The 18,875-nt window shown below is 38.7% G+C and overlaps 1 protein-coding gene across 1 annotated transcript in view; it reads left to right on the top strand.

Annotated features, from left to right (window-relative positions):
* The window catches only part of iqgap2 (IQ motif containing GTPase activating protein 2), an 87,035-nt gene that overhangs the window by 13,448 nt on the left and 54,712 nt on the right, over positions 1–18,875 (top strand). The window contains exons 3-4 of the mRNA XM_017695563.2: positions 12,985–13,141; positions 14,211–14,288. Coding sequence (XP_017551052.1) covers positions 12,985–13,141; positions 14,211–14,288 — 235 coding nt within the window. The remainder of the gene's footprint in view (positions 1–12,984; positions 13,142–14,210; positions 14,289–18,875) is intronic.

Genomic DNA, 18,875 nt, shown 5'->3' with positions numbered 1-18,875 from the left:
GCGATACTCTGGTTGCTGTTGTGTTCAGGCTCTCTCAAATTGGTTTTAATCTGTTTTTATACATGGAGCTGTTCAGCGTTTTAAAAGCATTGATGGTACCCACTTGGGACGGTGTGTGTGTGTGTGTGTGTGTGTGTGTGTGTGTGTGGGGGGGGGGGGGGGTTATGATAATATGTTACCGTTACTGTGATAAAATACACCATGATATGCTTCATGAATATTTTGGGTATTGTGAATACTTCTAGAACAGCTGCATAGGTCATAAAAAAGACTTTCGACCAATTATAAAGCAAAATTCACTGCACTCATAGTTTTGTAGTTTTCATTGTGTCAGTTCCAGCTTGATAATAACCCAAGAAAACAGTGAATTCTGACTATTCTAATATTATATATAATATTTTCTAATATTTTTGTGGGATGCACAAATTTGACGAACGATATAAGGAATTCCGTTACACCTTAAACCAAGTGCCTGGACAGGGGCCAGAATGGGGCCTTTGAACAAAAAGCTGCCCAATAATGAGCCTTATAGTAAGTTATACCATGATATACTGAAACCATGAGATATTTTAATTACACCCTGATATGATTTTTTTGGCTGTACCACCCTCTACTGTATTATATAGAGAAAACAGCTTGAAGTGTCAGGATATTATTGCCATATTGCTCATGCGTAGTAGCCATAATGTGCTCTGAAAATCATACTGTGATGTGATTCAGTCCAGAAATGATTTCATTTCGAGATACTGACCACGTTTACTTATACTTCCTTTGCTACAGTGTAGTGCCATGGATAACACAGCTCATCAGCTGACAAGCACATTTTTTCCCACACCTTTTCTCCCTCCCCCACTCCAGCGCTTTCCCCGAGAGACTTTGTACCTGCTGACTTAAGTAAATAATACACGTTTACCCATGTGTGCTTTTTAGATAGGGGTCCTTCTGGGAGAGCTTTTTCCATTACTGGCTGAGGAGTTGTGTGACGTTAAAGACCGAAATGAGTTTAATGCAGGTCGTTACGACATGATGTTGATTGAGAATGTCTCCCGTGCTGCAGGTTACAGCGCTGTTAGCATGCTTCCTGGACAACATTAAGTGTCTTATTTCACCCTCTGCTTCTGCTTTAGCCCCCTGATCAGATCTCTTTACCTTTGCTTTTCAAAAAGCTGAATTCTTAGAGACTGAAGGAATAGCTGCCTTTAGTCTTAAAGCATTATACAGTGAACCATAAAGCCACCTTTGTTAAAACAATACATGCATGGAATGTCAGGTTACATGTTTTAGGAATGGTGTAATGATTTTGAAGTAGTATCAAATAATGTAAAAATGAACACAGACACTATTTAAACTTGTGTCTGTTTGATATGATACAGCATGTCTCGGTTCATCGATATAGCAGGAAGAAGGAGTGGCGGAAATATAAAAGGGTCCATATGCTACATATTCTTGTAGGATTGTCCCCTGGTATGGTTTATGTTTCAAAAACAGCTGTCATTCGTTTTACTTGACTATTTTTAATTTAACAAGCTGTTTTTTTACTGTGTCTTTAAGGCTGCTTTCAAAAAGCAGCCTGAGCTGAAACATTCCTTATGAGCTCAGTAGTGAATAGACAGAGCTAAATAGCTATAGGCTGAATAGGTGGATATTTGTAAATGTGTTGGTGAATAACAGTAACTAAAATTAGTTTTTCTCATGTTGTGGGTCCATTATTATATGTAAATGTGAGGTACAGTTGCAGTTCATTAGAGCATTCAACATTATAAATATGATATTTGAAACAAAATCTGTACTTTATAGTACAGAGCTTATACATTAGCAGCAAGCTAACATGCAAGTCAGGATGGTATTGTATGATATTGTGTACCCTGGTGTGGAACAACAAGCAGCAGTAAAAATGCGTCTTCTAGGTGTTAATAGGGCAAGATCTACTGCGCTACTACAGATTTCTACCCAGTAAATGTACATGTATTATACAGTGAGCAAGAAAAATCCTTATCACAACACAAATGCTTATCACAACAACAAAAAAAAAACAATTCCTATGAAAAACATCTTAAGAGTTTGGCTTTCACTTCGTCTGCTCTGTTATTCAACGTATTTTCATAGTGTGGCTCATGGTATGCACTGTGAAATAAGCTTCGGAGCTTTTTGTAGTAACACAACCAGTTATTTCAGTTATTAATCTTAAATCTTAAGTAAACAAAACCTGCCATGATGTTATTATCAGGGCTGCACGATCTGGACCGGTTGCGTATTTTGAAATATCACAATTTTGATACGCTTTTACAGTTTATGTTGTTTCATTAAAGTTTGCTACAAGCACTTGTGTAACAGATGAGTTCTCCGCAGCATTGCACCAGTTTGTTTTATTGTTAGCTTTAGCATTAGCTCATCTGAAGGGGTAGCTTCCATCTCTCAAATCTCCTCTTAATTAGACACGAGAGCCTGTCACTTTAACGTCCAGTTGTTAAAGGATTTCTTTGGTCTGATTAATGTAAACCTGTATTCCTAACGGATAAAAGTGTGTAAGTAGTAAGTACAATCTACGTTAGTCATAAAAGCTGATGTATTAGACCCAGAAAGTGGAGACACAGACTAATATCAGCTCAAAACCCCTTTCGAATGCTTTCAGTTTCAAGTGTCAGAAATGCTCTCTGAAAATGGAAGTTGGCCTCCAGTCACATCTGTCAGCCTGTGAATAACAACTGCGCTGTCAACATTACTTTGATAAAACATAACAACAATAAGATTGCACTGTTTGAAACAGCCCTCTGAATGAGCTCAAAGACTTGACTGGAAAAAAAACATACATTGGACAAGAAAGGAAGCCTTATACAGTGATGAAAAACACAGTAGCACACACAAAGCTCCAGTTCTACACACTGAAATTATTCAAATGATTTTACTGTTGCCATTGGCACTTGCATGCTACATAACCTCTCTCGCAGCAGATTTAAACTGGGGCCTGGTAACAGGCCTGCAGGGTTCACGTAGTTAACATGGAGCCTGGAGTCAGAACAGTGTATGGAGTCAAGCTGAAAACAACAATAATCTCAGTGGAATGCAATACATTTATATTCCCTAACTGGTACTGAAGACATACCGCTGAGAGAACCACCCCTAGTAACAGACCCTGAAAGGTGCAGTTTAGTATCTTTGCTATCTTAGTACCTTTTTTGGGACTATTGACTTTTTTTAAAACTGTTAACACATTTTTCTTAGTTTGACCCTTTGAACCCTTTGTAGTTCCAGCCTGAAGCCCAGCTGCTTGTGCGTTGTTGGACAGGCAGCTGTAAACAAAACCAGGCACTCTGACTGGTTCTTGTCTGTATGTCATGGAATTTTGGGTAACAGGCTGCTGCTGAGCCTACATTGGTCCTGCTAAAGGCTAGAGTAGGCGATCCCGAGCCTACTCTGTGGGACACTTTAGAGCCTTACGTTCTTAGTGTAAGTGTGCGGTTGTCGATTGCAGGACCACAAGTGTGCCGTTTGGGGCTGCACTACAGTGTCCCCACCACTACTAGCTAGTAAGCAAGCTAGTTACAAAGACTTAGTGTGATAGATCATTAGTGTGTTTAGATCATTAAACTAGCCATCTGTAGACTTAGCTTGCTAGCTAGCTAACTAAGCCCTTTAGTTCTGTGGTTCTACACTCTGTGTAAGTTTATGCTTTTCTCTGGGTCTTGTTCATACATTTTTATTGAACAACCCCCCCTTTCATATTTTCTCCATCTCTGTCTCTAGTTAGCTTTTCCTAATAATTTGCATTTGCTGTTGCAGTTTGCCTCACACTGAGGAGAAAATGGGCCCCTAATCTTTTTAAAATTCTGCATTGCAGTATTTGCCCACATGTCATTTGTCCCAGGTAGTCTCCATTCATTTATATATGGCACTACATCAGAGACAACAATGTGGCAGGTCAAATACTTTAATGAAATTTCTTTTTCTAGCTCTCTCAGCGACCCCTACACATACCGGCCCACCAGGAACTGTCCCGGTCCTCCTCATGGCCAGTCCATCCCTGACCCTGTATTTGGACGAAAACTGAGTTGGGCTCTCATTTCTCATTAGTTTAAGGGATATGAAATACAAAAGAACACATATGTGGGCAGAGCATGTATAGCTGAAACTGAAACACTGATCCAAAGCTGTCTTTAAACTGTAGCAAACATTTGGTCTTTCCAGCTATAGGATTCATATATGTGTAATGACTTTGTTGACAAGTGTTGCTAGATCTCAGGGTGAAACAACCTGACAGATTAGTAACAAATAGTGAAGTATGTCACGTATGACTGTAAAGGAAGATACTTAAAGCCCTTTTACCTGAATAAAGTGTCCATGTTTAAGTGTTTCTATTCCCCAAAGAATCAACAGTATTCATTAAATGGAGAAGTTCAATTTTCCTGTTATTCTGGGTTGTGCTATAAGAGTAATGCTATTTTTGCCTCATTGTGCTTTGCACATCCTTTGATCACCGCAAACCACCTCTGGTGTTGGAAGTTGTGTAATCAACAAGACAGACGAAGCCAAGTCTTGCCTTGCAACTGAAAGTAAAGATATGTTGTAAGAGCAGAATCTTTAACAGTTAAAATATTTCTCTTTGATCTCTATGCAAACTGCTACATATTTGCAAACTGTAAAGGAGATCATGCATACATTAGTTTCCAATTAGTGTTTGTTCAATTTTTATAGACCCCAGATGTGAACAGGCTATCAAGCTCCTGCTTGGCATCAGAATCAATAGCTTGAGACTAGTGATCCAGTACATCTCTAAAATATAAGATCAGAATACCTTATTTCCCAGATAGACCCGATGTAAATCTGAAACCAGCCTTTAAGTCGAGAGCCTTAAATTTTGTTGAATTCATCAAGCTATCATCCAAGATAAGATATAGTAGAATGGCACAGTGTCTCCAGCTGATCAGAATGTGTTGACAGAGAGTGAAGCTTGTGGGAGGAGGTTGGGGAATTGCTGATACGTGCTTGGGCAGCATGTTGCCTCAGCCATTGTTGATCCATCTGTGTTGTTTTTAATTAAACTACCCTTTAAAGTGGTAAAGAAGGTCTACAGGAAGTGGGAAGATATGGAGACGCGGGAACTGCAGTATCAAAGGCTAAAGACTGCCGTGTGATTGAAATACAAACTGAAAGATTAAAGCACTAAAAGCTTAATTATGCTCCTAAATATAAGGTTCCTAAATGGTGTTTGACTCGGACACAGGGTCCAGGGAAAATGTTTAATTGCTATATAATTCATAGATTATGTGGGTGTTCTTTAAACTTCAAAAAAGTTTCCTCACAAAAAGTTCTTTACTTGCAAAATCTTATATGCAAAAATAGTCTTTAGAGAACTATCCATTCAGAGGTTCTTTAGGGTAAAAAAATTATCCTTCTACAGCCTCGTTCCCTTTATTTTTAAGAGTGTAGTTCCTTTGTAGCACTACTGATTAGGACGGGGAGCCATACTGAATATTTCTGATATAACTGTAATAATTTTTTTTAGAGATAAAAAGCAAAATTAGGCAACATTAGACAAATATTGTAAATATCACAATAGATAAAACAACTGCCCTCTGCTCACTCTGATAAAAATTGGTATAAGTGATACTTTTTTAATCCCACCTCCACATTTAACCCATCCATGAAGTGAAACACCACATAAATGCTAGTGAATACACACACACACACACACACTAGGGGGCAGTGAGCACACTTGCCTGGAGCAGTGGGCAGCCCTATCCACAGTGCCCAGGGAGCAATTGGGGGTTAGGTGTCTTGCTCAAGGACACCTCAGTCATGGACTGTCAGCCCTGGGGATCGAACTGGCAACCTTCTGGTTACAGGACCAGTTCCCTAACCTCCAGCCCATGACTGCCCCCTTGAAGAAGCAGTGCAATATGATTTCATTGTGTCAATGAGTTGCTTTCTCTAGATATACTTGTTTTGGCTATTAGTGTGTCCATTTAATACACATTATTCATGTGCAACCACTTGACACTTTGTCAAAAATAACATCACAATACTTAAAGACGTGCACAATATGTATCACAACATTTTAAACAGACAGTGCACTCATAGTGCCACATTTAACCATCAAAAGCTCTGGATACAGTTTCACACACTGTACAGGACCAAATCCAATTAAACAGGACATTATACTGTTTCTTTCATCAGCACTGATGATGTCCACAATATGTTTTTCAGCATTTTGTTTATCATGCTAAAACTTATCGTGATAGCAATTAAATACCATCATATTGCCCACCTCTAATTTAAAGCACAGTGTTTTTCAGTGCAGGAGATCAGAGTTTGATTCCCTGTTCAGATGAAGCTACAGGGAGGATTTTTATTTTTTTATGTATTTGTCTACAGTGTTAAGCTGATTTTTATAAGAATGTCTTTTAAAGTATAGATACAATGAGGGAGAAACCGGCTGGGTAAAGATTTAGTATGAAAAAAGAAAAGAAAAGTAAAAATTCTCACCATCTCAAATAGGACAAAGACAGTATGACAGTATGCTGCTTGTTCTTCTGTTTATTTAGTATTTAGTTTTTTTCTAGATATTTTCTTTTTCTCTGTTTTTCATCATTTTATAGTAAACATTTCACATCTACTTGGCAACAATTTATTTACTTCAAAGTATTAAGTATATTTTATAAAGTCACTGTTTAAAAATGTCTCTCTCTCATGTTGTTTCAGAGAGAAAAGAGTATATAGTACATTTAAACATTTAATGTTTGATTTTTTCTCTCTTAAATCTATTGCTTTTGTCATGTTTTAATTTCCATTCTCCTTTGTTACTTTTCAGATTTTAATTTGAAGTATCTTTGTATTTGCTCTTTTGTAAAACACTTTGAATTTCTGGTCAAAATGGCCATTTTTACAAGTTAACTTATATAAGTACAAGCAAAAAAAAATATTCTTTTCAGGAGATTTTCTCCTAGGTTTTCCAAGAAACTTGCAGGGATTGTTTTTCCCACATAAACTTGAAATTGGGAGAAAAACTTAACCTCCACTACTTTTCAGATGACCTCAAAATCGTCAAGGATGAATTACAACTTGAGGCAATGCTTTGTTTTAGTTACCCAAGGCCGAGCAGTGAAGCCACACATTTTAAAGCCACTCACCTAATAGGCTTTTAATGTAGAACCTAAAAAAATCCTAGCCAATCATTAACCATAGTTCTACAAACGGTGTCTCAGTACTGGCATTTCAACGGATCCCCTAACTCATCTCATTTTCTATGCAGCTCAGCTCTGTGTAATGCAATAGCTCTACTGTACGGCTTCCAATCCTGAACGTAGCCCTATCTTCATTTCACTGAGCAAACAGCACTGGTAAAGCAAAAAAACACAGTTTCATGAAGGAGATACTTTTTCTCCAATCAACTTAATTGCATAGAAATGCCCTGTTCAGCATCTCAAGTCCCATCAACCATCATAGTTAATGTTTAGGCACAGATGTTAAGAAAGGTCTTCTTCTTGTTTTGACCAGAAATGAGGACAGTTGTCATGTAGATCAGTCAGAACAGCTCTCCAGTGCCTGGGGCAATGCCAGTACCCCTACACAGGCATGAGAAGAACTGTGCCAATGTAGGTGCCCTGACAATGGAGCCTTGTCTAGTATGTCAGAGGCCACTCGTTCAGTGGGTCATGCACTAGTGATCAGCACAGAGGAAGGAAATTGCATTGGCTCACACTGATTCACCTGCATATTCAGGATTCAGTGATCTAGGTGAAACACAAGCTTGGGATGTTTTACTGACAGCAAGTAGATGTTGGGAAAAGCTTGAGTGGTTCGTTTTCGATGAAACATTGTGTTACTGTCTTGTTTTTAGCACACATTAATTTGTTTTTGCTACATTAAAAGTTATGAGAAGCATCCAGGTTGGTTTTACTGGTGGTACAAGCAAAGATAAAAGTCACTTAATAGTTATTAGATTCTTGCAAATTGTTCTTTAATTGGTAAGGAACCTTTATGTTATATGGAGCTCCTTTTGCTTTAAAAATGTTCATTGCACACATATACATCTCATTTAGAAAGTTTTTCTTTAAACTATCCCAGAAGTCTTCATTTAAACCTTTGGTGAATGGGGAATTCAGCCTGCTATGTTTGAACAAATTGAACAGATGAGATGCAGCGCAAAACTAAAGGCTGCTGCCAGCAAGTGAAGTACAGTGCAGCAAGAGTAGTTTTGCTAATGGTTTTCAGTCCTCATTTTCTGAACTGGAACTTCAGTGTGCCAGAAGCAAGCCTGTGCTGTGCAGTTAAGATATAAGATATATCTTAAGGTATAAGATAAGCATGTTCAGACACTGCTACCAGCTACTAGAATAGCTCAAACCATATTTAACATTTTATTTGATATATAGACCATAAATTTCACACTGTCTGAAATGTCTGTTCACACGATCTTTTGTGTTTTAACTAACTGGACAGTCCAAACAACTCAAACATTAGGATAACCACATTAGTGCAGGCCTGTTTTGCAGCTCTGAGTTACCTTTCACCACAATGTAATCTGTTCATTAGTGTATCTTTATTGGAATACAGAGACAGATGTTGTCGCTGTCCAGAGAAAAGCATGTCTCTTTTTTTCTATACTTTTCTACATTCTCCTGTAATTTTGCCAATTTGGAGATTTTTGGACAGTCACAGTATTCCTGGCTTTTTTCTGACACTATTTTGACTGGATTTTGTCTTGACTTTTGCCAAAAGGCTTAAAAATAACCATATCACCTTCTCCGACTGCCAAATACTAGAACTTGTAAATTCCACATTTACAGTTGACATTGGAAGAAACAATTAGCTTCCACTACTTCTGAAGTGACTTGACCTCAAAATGGACAAGGATGGGTTGTAACTTGAGGGAATGCTTTGTTTTAGTTACTCGAGGCTGAGCAGTGAAGCTGCACATTTTTAAACCACTCTCCTAATAGGCTTTTAATGTAGAACCTAAAAAACTCCTAGCAAATCATTACCCATAGTTCTACAAACAGTATCTCAGTACTGGCATTCCACTAACACACACACACACACACATATACACACATCTTCTAAGCCGCTTCTCCCTCTGAGTTGCGGGGGGTGGGTGCTGGAGCCTAGCTCAGCTGTCATCGGGCAGGATACACCCTGAACAGGTCGTCAGTCCATCGCAGGGCCATACATATATGTGTGTGTGTGTGTGTGTGTGTGTGTGTGTGTGTGTGTGTGTGTGTGTGTGTGTGTGTGTGTGTGTGTGTGTGTATATATATATATATATATAACTCCTGGACAGTCTGTGGTGCAACGTGGCGTTGGTGGATGGAGCAAGACACGATGTCCCAGATGTGCTCAATCGGATTCAGGTCTGGGGAACAGGCAGGCCAGTCCATAGCTTCAATGCCTTCATCTTGCAGGAACTGCTGACACATTCCAGCCACATGAGGTCTAGCATTGTCCTGCATTAAGAGGAACTCGGGGCCAACCGCACCAGCATATGGTCTCAAAAGGGGTCTGAGGATCTCATCTCAGTAGCTAAGGCAGTCAGGCAACCTCTGGCGAGCACATGGAGGGCTGTGCGGCCCTCCAAAAAAATGCCACCCCACACCATTACTGACCCACTGCCAAACCGGTCATGCTGAAGGATGTTGCAGGCAGCAGATCGCTCTCCACGGCATCTCCAGACTCTGTCACGTCTGTCACATGTGCTCAGTGTGAACCTGCTTTCACCTGTGAAGAGCACAGGGCGCCAGTGGAGAATTTGCCAATCCGGGTGTTCTCTGGCAAATGCCAAGCATCCTGCACGGTGTTGGGCTGTGAGCACAAACCCCATCTGTGGACGTCAGGCCCTCATACCATCCTCATGGAGTCGGTTTCTAACCGTTTGTGCAGACACATGCACATTTGTGGCCTGCTGGAGGTCATTTTGCAGGGCTCTGGCAGTGCTCCTCCTGTTCCTTCTTGCACAAAGGCAGAGGTAGTGGTCCTGCTGCTGGGTTGTTGCCCTCCTACGGCCTCCTCCACGTCTCCTGGTGTACTGGCCTGTCTCCTGGTAGCGCCTCCTGGTAGGCATCCTGGATGAGCTGCACTACCTGAGCCACTTGTGTGGGTTGTAGAGTCCGTCTCATGCTACCACGAGTGTGAAAGCACCACCAACATTCAAAACTGACCAAAACATCAGCCAGAAAGCAGAAAGGTACTGAGAAGTGGTCTGTGGTCCCCACCTGCAGAAACACTCCTTTATTGAGTGTGTCTTGCTAATTGCCAATAATTTCCACCTGTTGTCTGTTCCATTTGCACAACAGCTGTGAAATTGATTGTCAATCAGTGTTGCTTCCTAAGTGGACAGTTTGATTTCACAGAAGTTTGATTTACTTGGAGATATATTGTGTTGTTTAAGTGTTCCCTTTATTTTTTTGAGCAATATATATATATATATATATATGTATATATATATATATATATACACACACACACACACATCACTGAAACTGTCAGACTTTGATGCTGTGTAAACATTTTTATGTAACATTTTTATTTAAATATTTTATAAATTAAAACATCGGACTAACCAATCAGAACTCAGTTGTCATGGTTGCAGTCCAAACAAATGGCAGCAGAACAGGAGCACAAAACTTTATACAGAAAACAGGGGCAGATTTAGGTGTGGAGCCACAGTGGCACTGACCCCAGAAGAAATCTGATTGGTCCCTTAAGTGCCCTCCTTCCAGGCCTCCCTCCATTCACATCATTGACAAACTTGTCACCCTTCAGTCAAATTGCTTCTAATGTGAATTGTGTAGATTGAAAGAGTTTCAGGAGTGCTACTGTTTCGTGAGTTAGTTTCATTTTCAAAAATATAAAAAATATAATATCTCTCTGAAGTAGCTTTAGAATGTTGGGTGCAAGCAGTTTAGTTTTAGTAAATTAGCCTTGATTGCAACCAGGACAGTAAGGTACCACTTAGTTTTTTGTTTGAAATTGGGCTGCAACATGCTGATTTCTGTGGACTGAACTACCTATGAGAGCTACATTAAAAGTGGCCAAGCATGGTGTGCCTAATGGTGCCAGTATAGGCCTTTCAGATAGAACATGAATGAGCCTCTGTTTATAATAACTGTTGAGGAGGGATCTTAAAAGAAGATGTTTGTCACATTTCGTAAACACTGACACAGGTATGTAAGCAATAGGATATTTTAAACAAATATCTCAAAACACCTGGAAAGCAGTACAGTTTTTGTGATGACTTGAATTTCCATAGCTGTTGAACTTGATTGAAATGTTGTGGTTGTGAAATTATTAGCCTCATTATTAAATTTTACCCTGTCTGCTGCCAAATGTAAAATACACTGAATAATATGTATGTAGTATAAATAATACATATTATATATATGTGGCTTCTTTAGACCACACCAAAATAGAAATCCTAGAATTGCCAGTGGTGACAAAATGACAATAAAATTCTTAGAAAACATGCCGTTGGACTTGACATTGTGTACTTTAGTACAACATTGCCACTGTTTGTTCTCTGTTTTTTTATATCTAGGTATATCCTAGACTGTTTACGCACATTGTAGAATATTTCAATATATGTGCCTTTTAGTGGCAGTGCTTCAAAGAAAAATTACCAATTCACTGTTGCTACTACTTGAGGAATAAATTTTTCATTCCTCCTCTGTCTTTTTTCCTCAGTTCCAGTTTTAAGGTTGTCCTACTATGTTCAAAAATGCTTTGCTTTTGGTGTGAATAGGCCTTTAAACTTTTAAAAAATGCAAGAGTACAATAGGTCTTCAAAGTACCACATATGTAAATGTTCTAAAAGAAAACAGACATTGTTCTTTTGTGGTATTACTCTACAGAATACTTTTTGGCACCTGTATTAAAAGTGTATGGAAATGTTTCTTTCTTGATTAAACATTTTGTTTTACTATCTTACATTATTTCTCTGAAAAGTAACAGTGAATATCCACTGTGGTTTTGAGAATCTGTGTGTCTGTGTCTTTCTGCAAGTGCATTTCTTTCATTCTTGCACGAAAGACAAAAGACTAGGAGTTTCCTCTACTCCTCAATTCATTGCCAAGCTAGTGTGACAGGAAGGAAACGTAAGCATGCTAATCATAGCAGAGATCAAATTAAATGACTGTTTTCTGTGGAAGCTGCTCACTGTAGACATCTAGCGGATTGGGAAAATTGCTTGCTCTTGTGTTGGAAGCTTAACCTTGACCATTAACTGTACGGTCTGGAAAAGCCAATATTGACTAGCTGGTTCGAGCACTGACATCCTTACCCTGTTTAGCCTGTGTGCTTTCACAGCCCAATCTGTGGGACAGTCCAAGGTTACATTTACTTTACAAGGTTACTGTGGTGAAAGTTAACCCCCGCTTTTGTGCTAGGAAGTGAGACAATATGGCAAAAAAAAGAGGTTGTAACCTTTTTGGTTGTACATCACTGAGGAACTGAAATGCTCTTGTCTGTGTTTTTGAGGGTTAATCAATTTGTGGTTATTCAACTTTAATGTTATATATTTAGTCCAACAGGCCAGTGTCACTAGTAACTGTTGTTGCTCTCATTATGCTCACATAGCTTCTTGTTCTTTTGACAGAGACTTGGCTTAGAACATCTTTCATGCACCAATGCTATTTGAATAAAAAACAAGGATCCTCAGGAGTCTAACCATAGTTCACCATCAATATTTTATAAGTAGACCTCAGATGCTGCGTTTTTGCTGCTCTCACATGTTTAAAAATAACATTACTTTGTACTATATGTAGCTTCTTGGAGATCTGATGCACCGAGGACTATAAGCTCTCAAATCTTTTATTCCTTTTGATGTGTTGCCTACCCATTCCTTTGATTTCATATTCCTGTTAAAAATTGCTGTCATGGGATCTAACTTATTCAAGAACACACTATGGTTGGCTTTGCAGTTTTTGACTTGAGAAGGTGAACTAGATCCTGGTCTGAGATCAGCTGAAAGTAAGCCTCTGATCCTTTTGTTTTCAGGTGGATGGAGGCCTGCCTCGAGGAGGAACTTCCTTCCACCACAGAGCTTGAAGAGGGCTTGCGGAATGGCGTCTACCTTGGCAAACTAGCCAAGTTCTTTGCTCCTGAAATGGTGTCGGAGAAGAAGATCTATGACAGAGACCAGAGCCGTTACAAGGTATTGAATTAAGATTCAAGATCCAGTTTAACATTGATTTAAAGCTTGAGTGTGGGGAAAGGTCTAATTTACATTGTTTTCCTTACACTAGGTTTGGTGCCTGGCATTTGTTTTAGCTTTGCCCTGGAGCTACGAGGCTAAAGTAGCTAACAAAAAATAGAAACTTATGTACATTATGCGATTAAAACAACACTAGGTGCGATTGCTCTGTTAGTGTGGTTAGTGAGAATGCTGCTGTTCGAACCCTGGTCAGTCTCAGTCTTCTTCTAAACTCACCTCCTCTCTCCTTTCTACGCACCTTCTTTGCTACCTGCAACAGATGATTCCCTGGCACTGTTTTGACATGGGATGTGGTTTAACAGCTCTGAATGGGTAGTTACAACAAGGCTGAGGCTAGTTTGAAGACCTTGTAATATACACACACATGTGCACATCAGTTATATATTATGCATCAATATGTTAAATTGTCACTATAAAAGCTGTAGGCTACATAAGGGTGCATGTTACAGTGATTTTACTCTGATTCACATTGTGGCGTTATGCTAATTGGTGTACATAAGCTTCCAGTACTTGTTATATACATTAGTCTTGTAGCTTCAGTGCAGAACCACAGACCCCAATGTCAGGCACCAAGCATGCTTTCTTGATCAACCACATTTAGGGTAAGGGAAAAACTATGTAAATTATGCTTCCTGTACATTTTATTTTTGCTGAATTATTTGTTGTGCAGACTGTCACCAAATTCATATATATTTCACCAAGCTCAAGCACATTGTAAACTTCCCAGTTTCCACAGCTGTTGCAGGAAGCACTTTGTCCCTAATGCATCACAGACATCCTGACTTCCTGAAAATCTCATTCCCACGAGCAGAGAGAAACCAGTTACTGTTGAACCTAGCAGCGTGATGACTTACCTTCAACTGTATTTCTGTTCATATTCTGAAATGCTAAAACAGTAGATGTGGTTAATTCATATAATGATTCACAGATCAAAAAGTTTAATGAAGGATTTAGAAATTTGCTTTGGACTAATTGTTCTGCTTATTGTTTTCTGTCTTGCTGTCCCCAGAGCAAAGGGCTACACTTCAGGCACACAGACAACACAGTCCAGTGGCTCAAAGCAATGGAGTCTGTAGGTTTGCCAAAGGTGAGGCTTTCTGTGCAGGTCTCCGCCTACCTGCTTACACCCGCACATACACACTATAACACGTTTGGTTTTTTACAGTGTCAGGACAAGAAGCCATACACAATTTGCACATACATATTACACATAACAGTAAAATCAGAACTGTAAAATAAACATGTGTAATTATACAAAGACCAAAAAAGAGTGTTTGAATGTAATAATATGTCCTATTTGTATTTTATATGCATATATGTATTATGTAATATAAATTTCCCTAACCTAAGTCTAACCATAACCTTCAAGAAACGGTTGGCGATAATTCAAATTTACACAGTTTTACACTAGATGAAATTTTCCTCTAGATGTATTAGGGTAACCAACATGTGTTGGGTGTCCATATTTTGCTACTTTAATTTAGCACTGGCACTACGAGACTAATGATGCAAACAAACAATAGAAGTCAATAGTCACCCAAATCTTTTCAGTAAATTTCACATTCCCCTCGCGTGCATAACATCATATATGCATATTGCCACTGCAGATTATGTTAAAGTTTTCTGTACCTTCTTTCTATACATAATTGTTTAATCTTGAATTTTCAAAATGAAGATAAATATTTATAAATAGAAACAACAGGAATTGAAAACAATCTACTGTCCATGTGCCTGCATGACAAGCAATATTTAAAGGGGTGTGAAGTGAAGGTATGTTAGTTTTTATAATTTACAATGTCATACTATGTCCTAAACCACCTGAGTGTGCTTTGAGTGGGTTGAGAGAAGTTTGGAAGATGTATTTATGGAAAATATTCGGGTGTCTATTGATATCTAGTTGGTTAACAATGTTAGCTTTATAACTCCATTGCTAAAATAAAGCATAATTTGGACTTGGCTAACCTATTGCATCTGGTGTAAATGGAAAACTGTAAATATGATTTTTTGCCAAACCTTCAGTAACCAAAACTCAGGAACACTTTGTCCTGTTATTGTAGGTTAGGACATGTCTCAAAAATGTACAAAAGCAAAAATACACACACACATACACACATACCAACACAAACCCAGATATGCTGCTTGCAAAGTCTTTAACGCTTGTAAGGTGGGTCATCATATCTTCACGTCGTAACTTTTGCAGAGATAACACCAAAATTTATTAGACTTTCACTCAGAGTAATCACTTGCTCTCCCGTTTGTTTATGGCGTCGGCTTGTTTTGAAGGGGGATGGGTGGAACCTTGTGGAGCGATTCAAACAAATGCATGATTAATGAGGAGAACAACGCTATTATCCTACATGGGTGAATAGCAATGGAAAATGCCTTTTGTTTTTTTGGCGTACAAAATAAAACGCCTGAAGTGAAAAAAAAACTTTTTTTTGATGAAGTTGAACTGTTTCCTCGGCATTGACAGACAGTCTGCAGAACAATTACTTGTGGAAATGTTTGTTGTTCATCCTAATTAGCTTATGCAGTCTGCACCTTGCTCTTACTTGCACAGTTTGATTGAGTTTGCAGTACCTGGCTAGAACATTCCCTCAAGGGCAGGAAAGCTAAAGCTGCAGCCAGCTGTAAACTGAAACCAAGTGTAGTGTTCAAGGGAGCATGCAGACTGTTACAGGCTATGAGTTCATCCAGTAGAAACAAAGGGTTGTTCATTTATTCCCACAAAAAGTAAAAATATGCTTTGGCACCTTGCCTAAAATGCATGTAGGGCAGCCTAACTGCTGTTAATCAAAGACTGTCAGTGGTTTAGTGCCTGCTGAAGATGTGGTTAGGCTCCAATTCTGCTGAAATGTGTTAGAGCTTGCACCTAGGTTGCAGAGAAGTAATGATGGTGTTGTCATTTGTTTATGCACTCACTTTGCTCTTTGCTTATGCGTTTCATATCTATGTAAAGGATTTAGATTACATATAAACTGCCTGTCAAAAAATTAAACATGTTTTATATATGTGTATGTTTTCTTAGTCAGTATGCAATAATTTAAGGCCCACATTCCATGTTTTTTTCCCCTTGAAGCCTACTTAGAACTTTTGTGTGGTTTAATGCACCCAAAATCATTAGAATTAATTTTTCATCACTATTTTACAACCACTTTATCATTTAGAATCAAACAAGCTGTTTTTGTTGATGTGCCTTTAAGTCTGACATATGTAAATGAGCAGTGGTGGACGAAGTACACAAATCATGTACTTGAGTTAAAATAGAGATACCCAAGGTAAAATATTATTCCAGTAAAAGTAGAAGTTCCTCCCTTTAGACCTCCACTTGAGTAAAAGTGCAAAAGTATTTGCCTTCAAATGTACTTAAGTATCAAAAGTAAAACTATTAAAAGGTTAATTATGACTCTAATGTCCTATTATTATTTTTGTAACAAGACTCTTGTTTCTTTAACTCACTTGAAAATACTGAAAATACTCCAGTGTCACTCTTGGTAAACCAATCTTTTAATAGAACGTCATTAATTAGTGATGCTGGCGTCTATGAAAATTATCAAACACAAAACACTGAAGGAAGCATTTTTCATTAGGGGGAACCAAGTGTCTATGTAATAATCTTCTGTGAACAAGCAAAGTTTCAATTTAAGATTTATTTGCAATTTAGTTATAAGTTTAAATTTAATAAAAACTTGCTTTAATCACAGGTTCACAAATGAGTTTCCTTTACTATATTATATCTGTGGGTCTCTGTTCATAAACATAAACTAGCCAAAACAAATTTACTATAAAATGAAAGTGTTTGTATAAATTCAGAAAAAAGGCACATGACAATCACAACTGCATGTGTACATATTTCTATACTGTGGTCTGTTTACACAAAGCAAGCAAGCAAGCAAAATTTATTTATATAGCCCTTTTTACAACAGGTGTTGTCACAAAGCAGCTTTACAAAACAATCAGTATTACAGAGAGAAGAGAAAAGAAGAAAGAAAATCCGGGTCCGAGCCCCCATGAGCAAGCCAGCGGCGACGGTGGCAAGGAAAAACTCCCTAAAAGGGGAAGAAACCTTGAGAGGAACCAAGACTCAGAAGGGGAACCCATCCTCCTTTGGTCGACACCGGATAGCAAACATTATTAGTATGAAGTATTATAGTAAAGTGGGAAAAGAAAAGATCTAAGGATGAGGACTGCACAGCGCTGTAAAGCAAGAAGTGGTGGTCAAACCGGTCCAGAAGGCTGGTGAGCAGCGGCACCAATCAAGGCAGAAGAGGCAACAGCATCAGACGCACAGGATGGGCAGGAAAGAAAAAAAAACACAGTTCTATAAAGAGTGGCTGACCACAGATAACAGTAAAACAGAGCAGTGGAGACTCCAGCAGGTCTAGACCTGACAGGGAAGACTAATCACCAAATGCTTGACTGTACAAATAAGTTTTTAGCCTAGACTTAAAGATTGAGGCTGTGTCTGATTCCCGAACTTTAACAGGAAGATTATTCCAGAGCTGGGGGGCTTTGTATGAGAAAGCTCTCCCCCCTCATGTACCTTTATTAATTCTAGGTACCAGTAGTAAGCCAGCACCTTGTGATCTAAGTAGGCGTGATGGTTCATAGTGGGAGAGAAGCTCACTCAGGTACTGAGGGGCGAGCCCGTTTAGAGCTTTATATGTCAGTAATAGAATTTTATAATCAATGCGAAATTTGACTGGTAACCAGTGCAGGGCTGATAAAACTGGACTAATATGGTTGAACTTTCTGGTTCTTGTGAGGACTCTGGCTGCAGCGTTCTGGACCAGCTGAAGCTTGTTAAGGCTTTTGCTGGGACATCCAGACAGCAGGGCATTACAATAATCTAGCCTTGAAGTAATAAATGCATGAACTAGCTTTTCTGCGTCCTGTAGGGATAATGCATTTCTTAATTTAGCGATATTGTGGAGACGCAGGAAGGCTGTTCTAGTGATATTAGTTATATGTGTGTCGAAGGACAGATCAGCGTCTATCATGACACCAAGATTTTTCACAGATAAGCTTGATGAAACTGAGAGATTGTTAATGTTAAGTTAGACAGTTTGTTTCTGGCTAATTTTGAACCAAGAAGCAGGACCTGTGTTTTATCTGAGTTAAGTAGCAGAAAATTGCTTGACATCCAATCTTTTATGTCTTTTACACAGTCCTCAATCTTGCCAAGTTTAATTTTGTCATCCTGTTTGCTTGATATATATATAACTGGGTGTCATCGGCAAAAGTTAGGTTAGTTCTATAATTTATGTTGAATAGACACTTCCAAAATTTTTCGCTGCTGCACTGACATTGAACCTTATGTTTGCACTGGGTAACTATGCCCAGCAGGTCAAACCAAGCTCAAAACAAAGTGCTGCTGTGCCCTGATTTGTGTTCTTGCTTCCTGCTTCTTTCATTTTGACATGTGACATTTTCATACACGCATAAGCCAAAAGAAATGATAGGTTTAGCAAAATGTAGTGGAGTAAAAGGAAGATATTTGACTTTGAAATGTAGTGAAGTGAAAGTAAAAAGTCACCCAAAATGGAAATACTTCAGTAAAGTACAGATACATGAAAAACTAGTTAAGTACAGTAACAAATTACATTTACTTAGTTACTGTCCACCACTGTAAATGAGCTCTATTCTGATAGTCTGCCTTGTATTGTACATCTGT

This window comes from Pygocentrus nattereri, chromosome 20 (genome assembly GCF_015220715.1).
Source record: "Pygocentrus nattereri isolate fPygNat1 chromosome 20, fPygNat1.pri, whole genome shotgun sequence".
NCBI classification, from domain to species: domain Eukaryota; kingdom Metazoa; phylum Chordata; class Actinopteri; order Characiformes; family Serrasalmidae; genus Pygocentrus; species Pygocentrus nattereri.
Note: the sequence above shows the minus strand (reverse complement) of the source record. Positions and strands in the feature narration are given on the sequence as shown.